Below are 17,914 nucleotides of genomic sequence, written 5' to 3' on the forward strand. Positions count from 1 at the left end.
GTTACATACCCCTTATAATTTTTGTTGCCTTTCTTGTACCCTTTCCAATTCCAGTATATCCTTTTTTTGAGATGGGACAACCAAATCTGTACGAAGTGTTCAAGATGAGCGTATCATAGATTTATAGAGGCATTACGATATTTTCTGTTTTGTTATCTGTTCCTTTTCTAATGGTTCCTAACATTCTGTGTTAATACCTGCGGGGGACAAACACCTGTGCAGATCGCTCTATCAGTGTTATACAGGGCGAATTTTATACAGGGTAAAACGGATGTATTTGGGTTTAGACTCCATTGGGAGTTGGGCATCTGAGTGTTAAAGACAAGAACACTTCTGTAAGCTGCTTTCAGTTAAGTCTGCAGCTTTGGGGCAAGTAATTCAGACTCTGGGTCTGTGTTGGAGCAGATGGGCATGTCTGGCTCAGCAAGACAGAGTGCTGGTGTCCCGAGCTGCCAGGGAAAGCAGGGGCAGGAGTAGTCTCGGCACATCAGTTGGAAGTTCCCAAGGGGGTTTCTGTGATTCAACCTGTCACACGCTCCCACTCCCTCACTCTGCACAGCCAGCAGAAGAGTACTGGGAGCACCTGGCCAGGGGCTCCAAGGCAGAGGGCAGGAGCAACATGGCTGCAAAGCAGCAGGAGGAGGGGCACGTGAACACATACTGTGTGGCTCTGCCAATCAGTGCACCACACTTGAATCACTCCTGGGTGGCCACGCAGCTTAGATGGAACACAGTCCTTGGGGAACACCACTATTTACCTTTCTCCATTTTGAAAACTGACCATTTATTCCTATTCTCTTTTTGTCTTTTAACCAGTTGCTGATCCATGAGAGGACTTTCCATCTTATCCCATGACTACTTACTTTGCTTAAGAACCTTTGATGGAGGGACCTTGTTTAGGCTTTCTGAAAGTCCAAGTACATTATATTCACTGGATTACCCTTGTCCACGTTTGTTCACCCCATCAAAGAATTTTAATAGATTGGTGAGGCATGATTTCCCTTTATAAAAGCCGCATTGACTCTTGCCCAACAAATTGTGTTCATCTGTGTGTCTGATAATTCTGTTCTTTGCTATAATTTTAGCCAATTTGTCTGGTACTGAAGTTAGGCTCACCGGCTTGTAATTGTCTGGATTGCCTCTGGAGACTTTTAAAAAAGCTGGTATCACATTAGCTACCCTCCAGTCATCTGGTACAGAAACTGATATTAAATGATAGGCTATGTACCATTTAGTAATTGTGCAATTTCTTATTTGAGTTCCTTCAGAACTCTTGGGTGAATGCCATCTGGTCCTGGTGACTTATTAGGCAATTCAGTTTTGTCTGTCAGTGATGTTAGGGTTACCACTGCCATCTTAGCTCATTTCTATCCTCCCCTGTAAACTTGTTAAAATATAAATACCCAGTGGATTCATAATTCACAGTCTCCTGGCACTCACATAGGGTATGTCTACACTGCAACTGGACACTCATAGCTGGCCTATGCCAGCTGACTCAGGCTGGAGAGTTTGGCCTAAGGGGCTGTTTAATTCATTTGGGCTTGGGCTGCCCAATCTCTGGGACATAACCTTGCAGGGTCCTTGTGCCTGGGCTGCAGCCTGAGCCTGAATTTCTACACTGCAGTTAAACAGCCCATTAGCCCAAGACTGAGTCAGCTGACATGGGCTAGCTGCAAGTTTCTAATTGCAGTGTAGACATACCCATTGTATGTCCTGTCAGTCTGGCTTGCAAATCCAGACAATTCCATAAAAATGTGACTGTGCCCAGCAAATGTGGCTGGGCAATAAGTCTTGTTTTGCCTTCTACAGGTTACTTTTGGCAGTTTCTCCTGCTCAATAGTGAAATGACTCCTGTGAGATAACAGTTATGTCCAGCAATTGAGACAGGGAAGATGGGTAAAATCCAATATTTTGGGATATTTGAATGTACTTATGACGTCCTCCCTATTTAAGAGCACTCCCGGCTATTGTAGCAGCTCCTGGTATATTATTTCTGTTGATTGGGAGTCAGGGAGGTTTTCTTGACTTCAGGGTTCTTCAAATCTTACTTTCCTTAAGAATGTTTAAAAAGGAGGAGGTGCTTAACCATGTAATAATACTCCCTGAGAACAGCCTGACTTATTTAAATGCCTTTCACATTTCTTTTTTGGAAGATGTATTAAACTTTATCTTCAGTGTTTTTGTTCTGCATTCTTCGAAGATTGAGACCTTTTAACGCATGCAAATTCTGTCTTAATTGACTCAATCTCTGGGAACTTTTTATAAGATGGACACAAGCTGTTTAACAAATGAAAGTGAAATTATTTTTAAAAAGTTGATTAGACTTCAAAAAAGCTTATTTCTATAAAGTTATTTCTAGCCATCCGTTGGGATAGTAGGGGGAGTAGTGTTTAAAGATACATTCAGACTAGTAGTACAGGCCCAAATTGATCCACGTTTGCAGACTTTTTTCTTCAGAACTAGAGATGTAAGATATGATGACGCATGGTAACTTAGAGATCCTATTAGCGTTATTTGCAAGAATGAATGGACATTAGTGCTAATGTCCTGGCCAAGTCCAACTCTGGTTATTACACTTTGCTTCCCTACATTTTCTTCTGTGCTTGCAGTTGGATATACAGTAACTCCTCACTTAGTCGTCCCAGTTAACGTCGTTTCATTGCTGATCAATTAGGGAACATGCTTATTTAAAGTTGTATAATGCTTTCTTCTAACGTCATTTGGCAACCACCTGCTTTGTCTACTGCTTGCAGGAAGAGCAGCCCGTTGCAGCTAGCTGGTGGGGGCTTGGAATCAGGGTGGACCAGCAGCCCCATATCAGCTCCCCGCTCCCCTAAATTCCCTGTGCAGCAGCTGCTTGCAGTTCAGCTGTGTCCCTCCCGCCACTGCCATGTGCTGCTCCTGCCCTCTGCCTTGGAGCTGCTCCCCAAGACTTCTGCTTGCTGTGTGGGGGGGAAGGAAGGAAGAGGGGGGCTAATGTCAGGGTGTTCCCCTTCCCTCCTTCTCCTGCACCCCATTTACCCCATCTTCCATAGAGCAAGGGGGACAGACCAGGACTCAGGACAGAGGGAGCTGTGTCTCAGCAAGCTGATCTAATTAACAAGGCAGTGTACTTAAGGGAAATGCGCATATCTCCCTCCATTCCTGGTGCCTTGTGTAGAGAGAGAGTTAACCCTTGAGGGCTCAGCCAATTGCTAGTTCACCATTTAGCAGTAAGGGAAATATCCCACCCTCTGACTCCTCCACCTCAACCAAGCTTCACAATCATCACTGTGTAACAGTATTAAATTATTTGTTTAAAACTTATTGTGTGTGTATGTATATGTGTTTGTCTATAATATATAGTCTTTTGTCTGGTGAAAAAAATTTCCCTGGAACCTAACCCTCTCATTTACATTAATTCTTATGGGGAAATTAGCTTAGCTTAACATTGTTTTGCTTAAAGTAGCATTTTTCAGGAACATAACTACAATGTTAAGTGAGGAGTTAGTGTAGTATTCTTCAGTTTGTCTCCTAAGCTGTTTTATATTGTTCCTGTCCGCTAAGTGGCTAGCTTCACACCAGAGCTGACTATTTGTTAGTGAGAGTGAGTGATCCCTCTAAACAAATTCTAATCTTTTTAATCTTTAAGAAGAAAAGTGCTAAATAAATAAAAGTTAACTTTATCACAGAATAACCAAATCAGGGGTTGGCAATCTTACAGAAGTGGTGTGCTGAGACTTAATTTATTCACTATAATTTAAGGTCTTGCATGCCAGTAATACATTTTAACGTTTTTAGAAGGTCTCTTTCTATAAGTCTATAATATATAACTAAACTATTGTTGTATGTAAAGTAAGGAAAGTTTTTAAAATGTTTAAGAAGCTTCATTTAAAATTAAATTAAAATGCAGAGTCCCCCCTGGACTGGTGGCCAGGACCCAGGTAGTGTGAGTGCCACTGAAAATCAGCTCGCATGCCTCAGGTTACCTACCCCTGAACCAAATGAACAATGTCCTTTGGATTTTAATACTTTCCCCTGTTCATTTGCTGAGATATTTAAGGAAAACCACCTAAAAAGGTGTTTAGGAAGTAGAGACTGTTATACTTCTCTACTTGGCCCTTCCCTCTCTACTTACCCTGAGATATGCTACTGTTATTGAGGCTGTTGCACAGACCAGAAATGGATTATTCTAAACTTTGTTATAAATATAATTTAGCACAGGGGTTTTCAAACTTGTGGTCGGGACCTCTCAGGGGATCACGAGATTATTACATGGGGGGGTTGCAAGCTGTCAGCCCCCACCCCAGATCCTGCTATGCCTCAGCATTTATAAATATATAAAAAAAAGTTTTTAATTTATAAGGAGAGGGGTCACATTAAGAGGTTTGCTATGTGAAAGGGGTCACCAGTACAAAAGTTTCAGAACCACTGATTTAGGTAAACAGAGGTAGCATTTGCCCATATAGTTGGAGGATAAAATGGCTATGGAAGAGTGTTTTAAACTCAATGTAGAGTAAATATATATATTTTTAAACTATATTTAAAAAAAAGTTAATTCCCTTGTTTAATCCTCTGTCTGACCATCTCAAGAGGAAGGAGTGGAATGTTCACTGAAGAACTACTTGATGCTGACATCTTGAACTGAGCATAACAGTTTATTACACTGCCATGGAAGACTGTTTTTGGCCTAAAGGGGCATATATTAAATACCAATCTGTCATACTAGTGTAAGATGCTGATACAATTCTCTTGCTCCTCCTCTCCCCTTCCCAACAAGCCAAACAAAATAAAAACCTTCTCTCATTTTAAAACAAGTCAAATAAAGCTGCTCTGTGGAGTGTCCGATGCTAAATGTTCTTCATGCCCTATGAAAAGGGAACAGTGTGTCATCTGGGACTGAGTACTCAAAGAAGGAAAGTCCCGTCTTCCCCCACTTTCCTCTTAGGCGACAACCTCAGTACTGTGGTTTCTATGCTTAGAAATGCCATTTACTTCTCCCCTTGTAAATAAATGGTGGTTTTATTTTTTATAAAAATAACCACTTCTGCTTGCACCAAAATGAAAGAGACAGTCAAATTAGAAATCATAATTCTAGATAGGAAAAGTGTTTCTTTACCTGTGGTACTAATACATGGATTTTTTTTAAAGTTATACAACTTCTTGCTAGTGGATTTTGTTTGTTTTTTGCATCTCACTTGTTATCAGCAGTGAAACTAGATTGATTGGTTTCACTTTCTGGGTCTCATGATTCTAATTGAGTGTTTGGGTGGCAATGGTGCCAGGGACCCTTAAATCTAAAAACTCCCTGATTTCATTTGAATGTAAAAATATTCTGAAAACATTGCTGGCTGGTACAGGTCCAATAGCTGCCCCCTTTTAAAACAGAATCTATGTTTTGGGCTTGGTGCCAGCGCCCTCCATAAGGCAGTGCTTTTGCACCTGATAGCAAGCTTGTGGGAATGGATAAGAATTTACAGGGTGGCAATGGACTTTCCTGAGGGCTGTGTGTGTGGATGGTTATGATCTGTGTTTTTGAGTTGTGGTAAGATGAGACCATAGCCCCTTCCCCGGTCCTATAACCAGTATTCTGTATGAGATCAGAAGAATGAACCAAGCCATGTGAGCATCATCATCATCAACATGCAGTGATGAAGCAGAAAATTGGACTTTCTAGAAGGAAATCTTTAAATACGGAAATCTTTATGCCAGAGCCATTTGCTGAATGAGGGTATGTTTTGGCTCTTGTAGGAAATGGAGTCGGGGGAAGCCACCCATGAACCACAAAGGTACTAAGTCATTCCATTAATGAGAGAACTGAAAATAATCTTTTGGTGTCTTTATCCTTGTGAGTAACCCTTGAGTAGTCAGAAAATGCTGTACTTTGGTGTCAGCCAAACTGGAGGATTTGGGATTATACTGAAACTGTCACCTTTTTGAGGTATGCTTCTAGTTTTTGGCTGTGGATCGCAATATGAACGTACATTATGTTGAATGTCTGTGTCTGGATAAATAACTCCTTTCTGAAAAGGCTGTTTGACATTTTACATTTTCCCTCCCTGGATACCTAGCAACTTGTCTCTGCCCAGTGTTTAGTTAGAAATCCCCTTCATTTTTCAGGTCAAGTAGGCACCTGTAGCTACACCCATGATAGTTACAATGGAAGCTTTTATTTTTTAAATTATACAGTAAAAATGTCTGTGCCCTGTATACGCCAAATTTACCATTGCTGCCACAGGCAGAGATACATAAAAATATAAATTTGCCTAGTATATGCAAGGTCTTATTGATCACAGGTGACTATTAGTACTTATCTGAAGCCAGTTATAGTGGAGTCAGGAACTGTGTGAGAATCTTACAGCTCTGTTGTTGCTTCAGCTACCATGGTTGTTGCAGTAAAAGCGCCAGCATAGATCTTAATCTTGACCGTTAGCACTCTCTGCTTATTCCAGTCTTAAGCTCCTCAGAAATTTTTTTCATGTACCTCAGTCATAATCTACAGCACTCTGACACCCCCACACCCCCGTGTTGCATTGCTGATGAACCTCATCAGTTCCCAGAACCCTCTGCTGTTCCAGTTATGGTGCTCTCAGGCAGACTGCCAGTCATGCCGAATTATGTTGTTTTTATCTGGACAAATCTCAGCTGGTTGTTGCGAGATAAGCCTAACACTTTCTTCATGTGTGACCATGCTAGATTTAAACCTAAATCCTTGGAGGTGACGCTAAAATTGTTTCCTCCTTCCATTCAGACTTCCCACAGCTTATTTAACTAAATTGGTTCAGAAACTGATTTGATTAAATTGGAATAGCCCCCTTCTGTGAACAATCTTATTTTGATTTAAGCATGGCTCATTGATCTAGATTTAATTGGCAAGGAATGAAGTTGAATGAACATGAGGCATTCTTAAACTAGAGTAAGTGTTCACACAAGGGGCTTGCACCAATTTAACAAATTTCTTATGTAGGTGAGCCCTAAATTTGTGTGCAGTCTCCTATTGTCTGGGGGACACTTGTTAGATCTTTCTGGCATGAAGTTTGTTTTAAATAACTGCAAATAAGACTTCCTATGCAGTATAAATGGTACCTTTTTAGTTTTCGAGAGTTCCATCACAGCAGGAGTGGGCAAACTTTTTGGCCCGAGCGCCACATCTGGGTATGGAAATTGTATGGCAGGATATGAATGCTCATGAAATTGGGAGTTGGAGTGCAGGTGGGGGTGAGGGCTCCAGCTGGTGGTGCGAGCTCTGTGGTGGATCCAGAAGGGAGTGTGGGGGGCAGTGAAAGTTCTGGCTGGAGGTGCAGCGTCTGAGGTGGGGCTGGAGATAAAGGTTGGGGGTGCAGGAGAGTGCTCCGGGCTGGGACCAAGGGGTTCGGATGGCAGGAGGGGGATCAGGGCTGGGGCAGGGAATTGGGGCGTGGGAGGGGGTCGGGGTGCAGGCTCCAGGTGGTGCTTACCTCAAGCAGCTCCCAAAAGCAGCGGCATGTCCCTTTTCCAACTCCTACACAGAGGTGCGGCCAGGCAGCTCTGCACGCTGCCCTGTCTGAAGGGGCCGCCCCTACAGCTCCCACTGGCTGTGGTTCCCGGCCAGTGGGAGCTGCGGGGGCGGCACTTCGGGCGGGGGCAGCATGAGGAGCCCCGTGACTGCCCCTGCGTGTAGGAGCCAGAGAGGGAACATGCCGCTGCTTTCAGAAGCTGCGCGGAGCGGTGGAAGCCCCTGACCCCACTCCCTGACTGTAATGCTGGAGTGGGACAAGCCCCGGACCCTGCTCCCCAGTGGGAGCTCGAGGGCTGGATTAAAATGTGTTCTTGGCACATTCATCATCTTTGAAGAAGCTGTTGTCCATTCTGAAACAGATGGTACAAGCTCTTGTTTCCAGTCCGTAATGAAAAGTCACTGACCACCCAGAGATTGGGGAAAGGACTGATGCTGATTGCTTCCATTTCTGTTACAGGTTCCCCACCTTTAGATCTATCATTTCAACTCTTGCTCAATATTTTAGATTTGGATTTTACTTTCACCTGTGTCATCCCTGGTAAATTTTACCCTTTAAATTCTGATTATAATTTTGTTTATAAAAGTATGCACAAAGTAAGTGCCTTTGAACATACATTACAAATCCCGTTAACAACACTCTTAAAGCTTGACCTACAAAAGAACTCTCTCTAGCCTCAGCCCCTACCCCTCCAAACCCCCAAGCAAATAGATACATTTTTCAGCTTGTCTTGAAAGTTAACGGACTGGGCCGCAAGCTATTTCAAATCAAGGGGGAGCAGATTCCAAATCCTCAGAGAAAGCTCTCCTGCCAGCCACTGCTCTTAAATCTAAAGGCCTCCAGTTTGCCTCCGCTAACTGCATCTGTAGCAGTCTGACATGTAGAGAAAGGTGGTCTCTGAACTAGGAAAATGTCAAGCCATTTAGGGCTTTAGCAGTTGAAGCCACTAACTCAAACTTCACCTGGAAACAAAATAGGCAGCCAGCACAGATCATGGAGCACTGAGAAACACTGCTTAAAAATTAGCTGCAGCATTTTCCAGCAGCTTATATTTGTTTGAGACACTTAAATTCCACATCAAGCTAAGCTTCCTGCACTGCACTTCTCATCCCTCTCTCTCCTTTTGTCTTTCATTCTGGGTCTGTCTTACATTGGCAGGGTGAGTGGTATAGTGCTGTACTCCTCCCACTCTTCCACAGAGAGAGGCAGTGACTTGTGTTTGCTTCAGTTTTTGATTTAGTGTCTGGGAATCACTCCCTTGCAAAGGGAGCCTGCGTCATTGAGAAATGTTTAACCTTCTGGCCTTGAAGTGAGGCTGGAAACTTTGCTGACAAGAACTAGAAGCTTGAACTAGAGTCTGAAAACATTCCTTATCCAGCCTGCCCTCTCCCTTGATTTGATTAGGAAGGGGATTCCAGTGAGATAAAAGTTTGGTTTGTGGTTCGAGCAGCCACAATTTTTTTGTGGAGAATGGTGGCTGTTCAGTGCTAGATGAACAACAGCTAGGGATGGTTTTTTTCAGGGAAGAGGGTGGCTTAAGAGCAGACTCTAGCATTGTTGCTTTTGTTTTAAACACACAATAACTTCCTAAAGCTTTCCTCCTTTGATTTTGTGTAAGGGGCTGGCTGTGTATAATATTACTAATGGAGTTCAGTGTTAATGGTTTCACGATGCAATGCAATACAGCACAGCCTGTCAGACCATTTTAGAGCTGAAGTTCCTAGACTGTGGTCCTGGGGGCACTGGTGGTTTGTGGAAAGCTAGTGGTTCATCGTGCGCTAGCTCTTCTCCTTTTTTTCCAGCTGTGACTATAGATATCCAAACTGTACCTGGTAAAGAAGAGTCTGGAGGCCTGTGAAAATATCTAGAAATGAGAAGGAGACAGTCTAACTGCCTCTACTAGACACTGATGCTATTTGAAAGGATAGAAACCACCTTCAGGGACTTGACATGTCTCCCACTAGTGTCTGGGCAGTATGTACTGAACAGTTGTCCACAGGACCAAGTGGCTGGGCAGTATGTTCAGCAGATCAGGGAACTGTGCTCAGAAGGAGAGGAGAAGGAATCAGAGAAGTATGAATGAAGGGGAAAGCAGTAGACATGGTATACCTTGATTTTTTTATTAAGGTTTTTTGGCACAGTCCCATATGACATTCTCCTAAGCAAACTAGGGAAATGTGGTCTGAATGAAATTACTGTAGGGTGGGTGCTCTATGGGTGAAAGACTATTCAGAGTAGTTCTCAGTCGCTCAGAGTGAAACTGAGAGGGTATATGTAGTTGGGTTTCACAGGGATCAGTCCTGGGTCCAGTACTAGTCAATATTTTCATTAATGACTTAGATAATGGAGTGGAGAGTATGCTTAGAAAGTTTGAGGATGACACCAAATTGGGAGGGGTTGCAGGCACTTTGGAGGACAGCATTAGGATTCAAAATGACGTTGGCATATCGGAGAATTGGTCAGAAATGAACAAAATGAAACTGAATAAATACAAGTGCAAAGTACTACACTTGTGCATTTGAATTTTTCCTTCCTGATTACAAAAGGGGAATAACTGGGTGTGTGTTAGTACTGCTGAAAAGGATCTGGCAGTTATAGTGGACCACAAATTGAATGAGTCAACAATATGATGCAGTTGTGAAAAAGGCTAGTATAATTCTAGGGTGTATTAATAAGTGTCATATGTAAGATGCCTCTGGGAGGTAATTGTCTTGTTCTCTTTGGCACTGGTTAGGCCTCAGGTGGAGTACTACACCCAGTTTTTTTTGTAGGAAATGTGGAAAAATTGAGGAGACTTCAGAAGAGAGCAGCACAAATGATGAAAGAACTTGAGGTCTGAAAAAAGGTTACATAAGCTGAGCATGTTTCTTCAGAAAAGAAGGCCAAGTACAGACCCGATAAGTCTTTCAAATATGTTAAAGGCTGTTTATAAAGAGGACTGTGATCAATTGTTCTCCATGTCCACTGTAGGGAGGACCAGAAGCAATGGGCTTAATCTGCAACAAGGGAAATTTAGCTTAGATATTAGGAAAAACTTTCCAACTATAAAGGTAGTTAAATTCTGGAATGGGCTTTCAAAGGAGGTTGTGAAATCCCCAACATTTAAGAACAGGTTGGACAAACACCAGTCACAGATGGTCTAGGTTTATTTGGTCCTCCCTTAGCACACAGAGCTGTACTTGATGACCTTTTGAGGTCTCTTCCAGTTCTCTGTTTCTATGATTCTATTTATGTGCAGGGAGAAAGAGGAATAGATAGAAGGGAAATATGAAATGGAGAGCTATCTAGTAGACAGTTTTTTAAAAAAAGAGACTACATGCCTCATTAAAGAAGACTACAAATACAAAGAATTTCCTAATACTACTTTTTCATGTTAGCATTTGGGGCATTTGTCCCAACAATGTTATGCAACTGTGAATGTGTGAGGAGATAGGCCAGGCAGCTTCAAAGCATGGTCCATGAGACTTTTTCTAAGATGTTATCCACAATCTCATCTTATAGTTACCCTGTCCAAGCAGTGGCAAGAATCTTTGATTAGAGATGGAGGGGGCTGGGGTAAAGTTGAAGTTCAGCACGGTCTCCCTGAGTACAATTATCTCTTCTCTGGATCTGACATGAAAGACGTGTACTTCCATAAAGCTATTCGGCCTGCACACAGGCGATTCCTACGGTTGGTGGTTGACCACAAACATGATCAATTTATGGTCCTGCCATTCAGTCTCTCAACATCTCCCTGGGTATTCACCAATTGCATGTCTTCGTGGCCGCTTTCCTCTGTTGGAGGCAGGTGCAGGTATACCCCTATCTCAACGACTGGCTCCTCAGAGGCTGCACCAGGGGGCAGGTGGAGTCTTAAATCCAACTGGTCAGATCCACATTTGAGAGACTGGGTTTCCTCCTCAACTTGAACAAGTCAACCTTGTTACCGACCCAAAGAATAGAATTCATCGGGTGGTTGTTGGACTCGGTTCAGGCAAGAACATTTTTGCCAGAGTCCCAATTCCAAGCCATCATAGACATTGTTCAAGGCCTCACGCAATACCCGACCACTACAGCAAGGGGATGCCTGAGTCTCCTTAGCCACATGGCAGCTTGCACATGTGTGACCTGGCATGCTATACTGAGATTCAGGCCTCTACAGGCATGGCTTGCTTCAGCCAGTCACCAGGGATGTGACAACTTGAATTCAGTGATCACGGTGCCGGGGCAGGTGCTAAAGTCCCTTCAGTGGTGGCTTGACCCTTGGACAGTGTGCGAAGGAGTTCCCTTCAACAGATCTCAGCCCTCCTTGTCCCTAATAATGGAAAAACTGCCATGTTTTACATTAACAAGCAGGGTGGAGCCTGGTCCTCTCCCCTATTTCAGGAAGCCCTCTAGCTGTAGGAGTTCTGCATAGCCTGCTCCATTCACCTGGAAGCATCCTTCTACCAGGAGTTCAGAACACACTGGTGGACCACCTCAGCAGATCCTTCTGCAGTCACAAGTGGTCCATCTGGCTGGATGTCATACACTTCATCTGCCCAATGTTCTGCTCCTTCCAGAGACACAGCCCAGGCTCAGTCTTGGACACATTCCTGCTATCCTGGGGAGGCCGCCTGCTTTATGCCTTTTCCCTGTTCCCACTCGTGCACAAGGTCCTACTCAAGGTCCGCAGGGACGGGGCAGAGATAATTCTGGTAGCCCCAGCATGGCCTCGACAACATTGGTACACCACACTACTAGAACTGTCAGTGGACGCCCTGGTCACGTTTCCTCTCCTTCCTGACCTGATCATTCAGGACCACAGTCGTCTTCATCACTCCAAACTGCAGTCCCTCCACCTCACAGCTTGGAAACTTGTTGTCTGAACCCCATGCCGCTTCTGTGCTCAGAACAGGTAAGGGAGGTCCTACTCGGCAGCAGGAAGCCCTCCGCTAGAGCCACATTTCTGGCAAAGTGGAAAACATTTACTTGTTGGTGTGACCAGTGTCATACACCCCCTGTCTAGGCACCTGTATCTCTCATCTTGGAGTACCTTCTGCACCTGAAACAGCAAGGCCTGGCAGCGTCCTCTATAGAGGTACTCCTTGTTCTTCTTCGAGTGCTGTCCCTGTGGGTGCTCCACTCTAGGTGACAGTGCGTCCCGGCGCTGTTAATCGGAGATTTTCGGTAGCAGTGCCTGGTTGGGGCGCACACACCCAGATGGTATCTCCTGTGTAGTTGGAATCTTCCTGAGTGCGTGCGCCCCACACCTTCCAGTTCCTTCTCAACCGTCTTCGGCTGAAGATGGGACTTGGGTCAGTGCTACCTTCTCTTCCCTGATATCTATAGGAAACAGTAACAAAGAACATAGAAATAATTATTAATTACTTCCCAGTTGTTTCCCTTCCTTTAGTATAGTTACATAGTTAGTTACTTTGTTAAAAAAAAACCTCAGGCTTGTCTCCCATTGAGACTCTCTTCTCTAACTCATAATGCCAGGACCTTCAGGTTTCAAAAGATGCATCTCCTGTCAGGACTCCATGCCACGCTCAGATGGCCACTCTCATTGTGTGAAGTGCCTCGGGGACACCCACATCCCCGCGAAGTGCCTCCATTGTGCGAGCCTCAAGTCGAGAGCTCGTCGTGACAGGGATCTGCGCCTCAAGATCATCATGATGGAAAAATCCCTGTAGCCGCTGTCGGAGACGGGAAAAGTAGAACCCCCTCCCACGTGCTCCCCAGCCAGATCGGAACCGGTAGGGAGTGTTGCTTCACCCTCCCTGGAGCGGAGGCAAGAAGCTCAGCAGTCTCACAAGCGAGACGCTAACAAGGGTAGAGGGTCTCCGGCGAGATCCCTACCCCCTGTGCTGACAGCCCGAACGACAGCTGTTTCAGCCTCTCCTAATGCCTCAGGAACCGCTCTGACAGAGCTTAGAGGCAGGGACCAGACCTTCCGTGCGGGGAAGGCACCTACTGACTTGGTCCCCTCAGCGCCGCAAATGACTGCGGCACCGACACCTCACTCCTCTTCGGCACCGAGGAAGGCTACAGCACCGGCACCACGTTCCTCCTCGGCACCGGCCGCGGTGCCGGCAGCGCGTTCAGTTCCGACACCCAGAACGGCCGCGGCACTTACAGCCTCGTCAATTTCAGCGCTAAAAGCGGCCGCGGTGCTGCCAGCGCGCTCTGCCTCAGCGACGAAAATAGCTGCGGTGCCGACAGCGCGATCAGCCTCGGCACCGCAAAGAGGTTCGGCACCCAGCCACTCTTCTGCCTGCGCACCAGCAGCAGACCCCCTGCAGGGCACCTTTAGGCTCAACACAGCAGGACACTCTCTGCCACTCTCTCCTACTAAAGAACCAGAGCAGAGAGCAGGCTTAGATCAGCCTAGAGATCAGGAGCAACAGCTTCTCACTCAGTGACCTTCTAGTGCCACCTGAGCCTCACTCTCCTCTCCTAGACACAGAGGACTCCTTTCTTGACCTGCCACTTTCTCCACCTGAACTGGCTTTCACCGACGGTGACCTTGAGCTACAGCAGCAAGCGGAGTTCTCCCCTCCTGCTTCTCCTCCACAGGCACCTTTACCACCTCAGGTCACGGCTCAAGCCCAGCAGCCTCAGTTTCCCTACATCGCCCCCCCATGGGCGATGCCTGGGTTCTCCTACCCCATGCCTTGGGCTCAGTGGTACCCGTGGCAGAATCCTCCTACTAATCATCTTCCTTTGGTGCCTCAATCTCCTGCTCCATCCACTTCCAGGGTGCCTGAGCCCCCTCCAGAGTCTGGGAGCTATGCACCATATACTGACTCGCCTAACTCTAACTCACCATTAGCCTCAGATGAAGCCATCCTCCCTCCACCTCCACAGTCCGGGGACAACTGCAAACAATTTCAAGATCTTTTCAAGAGAGTTGCAATCAGTCAGGATATCCCCTTAGAAGAGGTTCAGGAGAATCAGCACAAACTCCTCAAAATTCTTCAACCGTCTGCGCCCTCAAAAATCGCGCTCCCTATAAATGAAGCACTCATGGAGCCAGCTGACACCCTCTGGCAAACCCCAGCTTCTCTAGTACCAACTTGTAAGAAGATTGAACGTAAATACTACGTTCCTGCAAAGGACGCAGACTTCCTATTTTCTCATTCTCCACCGAACTGTCTTGTCATTGATGCAGTTACACAGCGAACTAAACAGTCACAATATCGACCAACCCCACAAGACAAGGACCTTAGACGCCTTGATGTCCTGGGCCGCAAGGTTTATACATCCTCTACACTACAGTTCAGGATTGCAAACTATTCTGCTCTCCTCGCCAGCTATGATTTTGATAATTATAGTAAGCTTCTCGAATTTGCCTCATACATCCCAGAGGACAGAAGAGCAGACTTCAAATCAATCCTGTCTGAGGGACAACTGATCTCCAGAACGGCCCTACAAGCATCCTTAGACACAGCGGATACAGCAGCCCGTACCACTGCAACTGCTGTGGTTATGCATAGATTCTCATGGCTCTCTGCGTCAGGCATTCCTAAAGAGCTCCAGACCAAAGTGGAGGACCTCTCCTTTGATAAGGACAAACTCTTTTAGAAAAAAACTGATGAACTCCTCCACACCATGAAAGATTCGAGAGCGACACTGCGCACCCTGGGCATTCACCCATCACTTCCCAGGAGACAACGATACCAACCATACCAAAGACCACGCACACATCAGTACTATCGCTCCCAATCCAGACCATATGATGCAACTAGGAATCGTACTAGACCACCCAAACGCAGACAAAATCAAAATCAAGCCACCACCTTCCATCCACCAGGCAATAAACAACAGTTTTGAAGCTTTGGTCGAGGGTCTGCATGACCACCCCTTGATTCCACCACTTACCTGTCCATTTGGCCACCGCCTCCAGTATTTCCAACATGCTTGGCAGCGGATTACACAGGACCGTTGGGTCCTCGAAATAGTTCAGACCGGTTACTCCATCCCATTCATATCCTACCCTTTCCCCTTCCCTGTCCCTCTTCAGGGACCCCTCTCACAAACAGTTACTTCGCACAGAAGTGGCACACCTTCTGCAACTAGGCGCAGTGGAACCTGTGCCGCCGCAACATCAAGGGACAGGATTCTACTCCCATTACTTTCTAACGCAGAAGAAAACCGGGGGATGGAGGCCTATACTAGACCTACGCCGACTGAACAAATTTGTGAGGACACAAAGATTCAAGATGGTCACATTGGGCACAATAATATCTGCATTGGATCAAGGGGACTGGTTCACAGCCCTCGACCTACAAGATGCTTACTTCCATATATCAATACATCCAGCTCACAGACGCTTCCTACGATTCACAATCGGTCAGGATCACTTCCAATACAGAGTTCTCCATTTCGGACTCTCCACAGCTCCAAGAGTTTTTTCCAAGACCCTAGCTGTGGTTGTGGCTCACCTCCGCAAACACGGGGTCACACTTTTCCCCTACCTGGACGATTGCCTCATCAGAGGCGACTCCTATGGCGAGACAATTCAAGCCACGTGCTTCGCCATCTCCATTTTTCACAACCTAGGCCTCCAAATAAACATTCAAAAATCTACCTTGATACCTACGCAACAGATCGAATTCATTGGAGCTCATCTCGACTCAACCCAGAGCAGGGCCTCGCTCCCATACAACAGATTCCTCAATATCACACGGCTCATACGTACACTCTCTATTCATCCCAGGACGCAAGCAAGAATCTGCCTACAGCTCCTTGGTCACATGGCAGCTACCACCTTCGTGGTTCAACACGCCAGGCTACATATGTGATGCCTCCAGGTCTGGCTCAACTCCAGTTTCAAACCCAGCAGACATCCCTTAGGGATGCTGCTAACTCCTCCACCTCATGTTATAGCTTCCCTACAATGGTGGACAAGTCCAGAAAACCTTTGCACAGGGGTTTCCTTCCAGCAACGATCCCCAACGCTCATGCTCACCACGGACGCTTCCCTGATTGGTTGGGGAGCGCATCTAGGGGAACACAGGGCACAAGGCCGGTGGTCTGCATCAGAGACACATCTACACATAAATCTCTTAGAGCTCAGAGCAGTGAGGAGAGCATGCCTTCACTTTCTTCCCCTCATAAAGAACAAATACCTGCGAGTCTTAACAGACAACATAGCATGTATGTATTACATAAACAGACAAGGGGGAGCACGATCACATTCCCTCTGCATGGAAGCCATTCGACTATGGAATTGGTGCATACGACATCAAATACAGATCATCGCTTCCTATCTACCAGGCTGTCACAACACGACTGCCGACGCACTCAGCAGACACTTCTTGGTGGAACACAAATGGGAACTGCACCCTGCAGTACTCCAACAGCTCTTCTCCCACTGGGGCACGCCATCCATAGATCTCTTTGCCACAGCTCGAAACCGGAAATGCCCTCTGTTTTGCTCCAGGGCGGGACTCGGGATTGCATCCTTAGGGGATGCATTCCTCATCCCATGGAACAATTGCTTCCTGTATGCCTTCCCACCTATCCCTCTACTACACAGGGTTCTTTGGAAGATCACGGACGACAAGGCCCAGGTCATCCTTATTGCCCCGGTTTGGCCAAGACAGACGTGGTACCCGTACCTTCTCCGCATGTCATCCCGTCACCGATGGGAGCTCCCCAACAGACCAGACCTCCTTTACCAGGACAACGGACAAGTCCTTCACCCCCAGCTTCAAAAGCTCCACCTCACAGCCTGGTTCTTTCATGGTTCCAAACCCATGAACTAGCCTGTTCCGAGCAGGTCCAACATGTCCTCTTGCACAGTAGGAGAGATTCAACTCGTAAAACCTACCTTCAGAAGTGGAGACGTTTCGCTCTTTGGTGCTCGCATAACCATTTAGCACCCAATAATGTGACCCTCCCTAACATTCTAGACTACCTCCTGAAACTAAAACAAGACGGACTCTCGATCAGCTCTATCAAGGTGCACCTGGCAGCGCTTACCACCTTCCATGACCTATTGGATGAGTACTCACTCTTTACACACCCCACCATTAAACTCTTTCTCGCTGGCCTGTAAAATCTTTACCCTGAGATTCACCCAACAGTGGCTACATGGAATCTTCACCTCGTACTTCATGCCCTCATGAAACCTCCATTTGAGCCGTTAGCTACCTCCTCTCACCTCCATATGTCCATGAAGGTGGCTTTCCTAGTCACCATAACATCAGCGAGGAGAGTTGGTGAAATGAGTGCCCTCATGGCCCACTCTCCCTATACAATCTTCTCCAAAGATAAAGTCACTTTGAGACCACATCCTAAATTTCTTCCTAAGGTGGTGTCAACCTTCCACCTCAACCAACCTATATACTTACCTACTTTCTATCCCAAACCTCACAAAACTCCGCAGGAAGCAACCCTGCATACTCTCGACGTGAGGAGAGCAATTGCCTTTTATTTAGAACAGACTAAACCATTTCGCAAGTCTCCACGAC

General features: G+C 46.0%; 1 protein-coding gene across 4 annotated transcripts in view; it reads left to right on the plus strand.

The window, feature by feature from the left end:
• The window catches only part of MRTFA (myocardin related transcription factor A), a 165,816-nt gene that overhangs the window by 44,762 nt on the left and 103,140 nt on the right, over positions 1–17,914 (plus strand). Inside the window, exon 1 of one of the 4 annotated variants that reach the window (XM_050916974.1) lies at positions 5,721–5,768. The exons of the other annotated variants lie outside the window; for them this stretch is intronic. Within the exon in view, the coding sequence (XP_050772931.1) occupies positions 5,756–5,768 (13 nt within the window). The 5' untranslated portion in view covers positions 5,721–5,755. Of the gene's footprint in view, positions 1–5,720; positions 5,769–17,914 lie in introns of those variants that run through there. 4 annotated transcript variants of the gene reach the window in all.

The sequence above is a fragment of the Gopherus flavomarginatus genome, chromosome 1, assembly GCF_025201925.1.
Source record: "Gopherus flavomarginatus isolate rGopFla2 chromosome 1, rGopFla2.mat.asm, whole genome shotgun sequence".
NCBI classification, from domain to species: domain Eukaryota; kingdom Metazoa; phylum Chordata; order Testudines; family Testudinidae; genus Gopherus; species Gopherus flavomarginatus.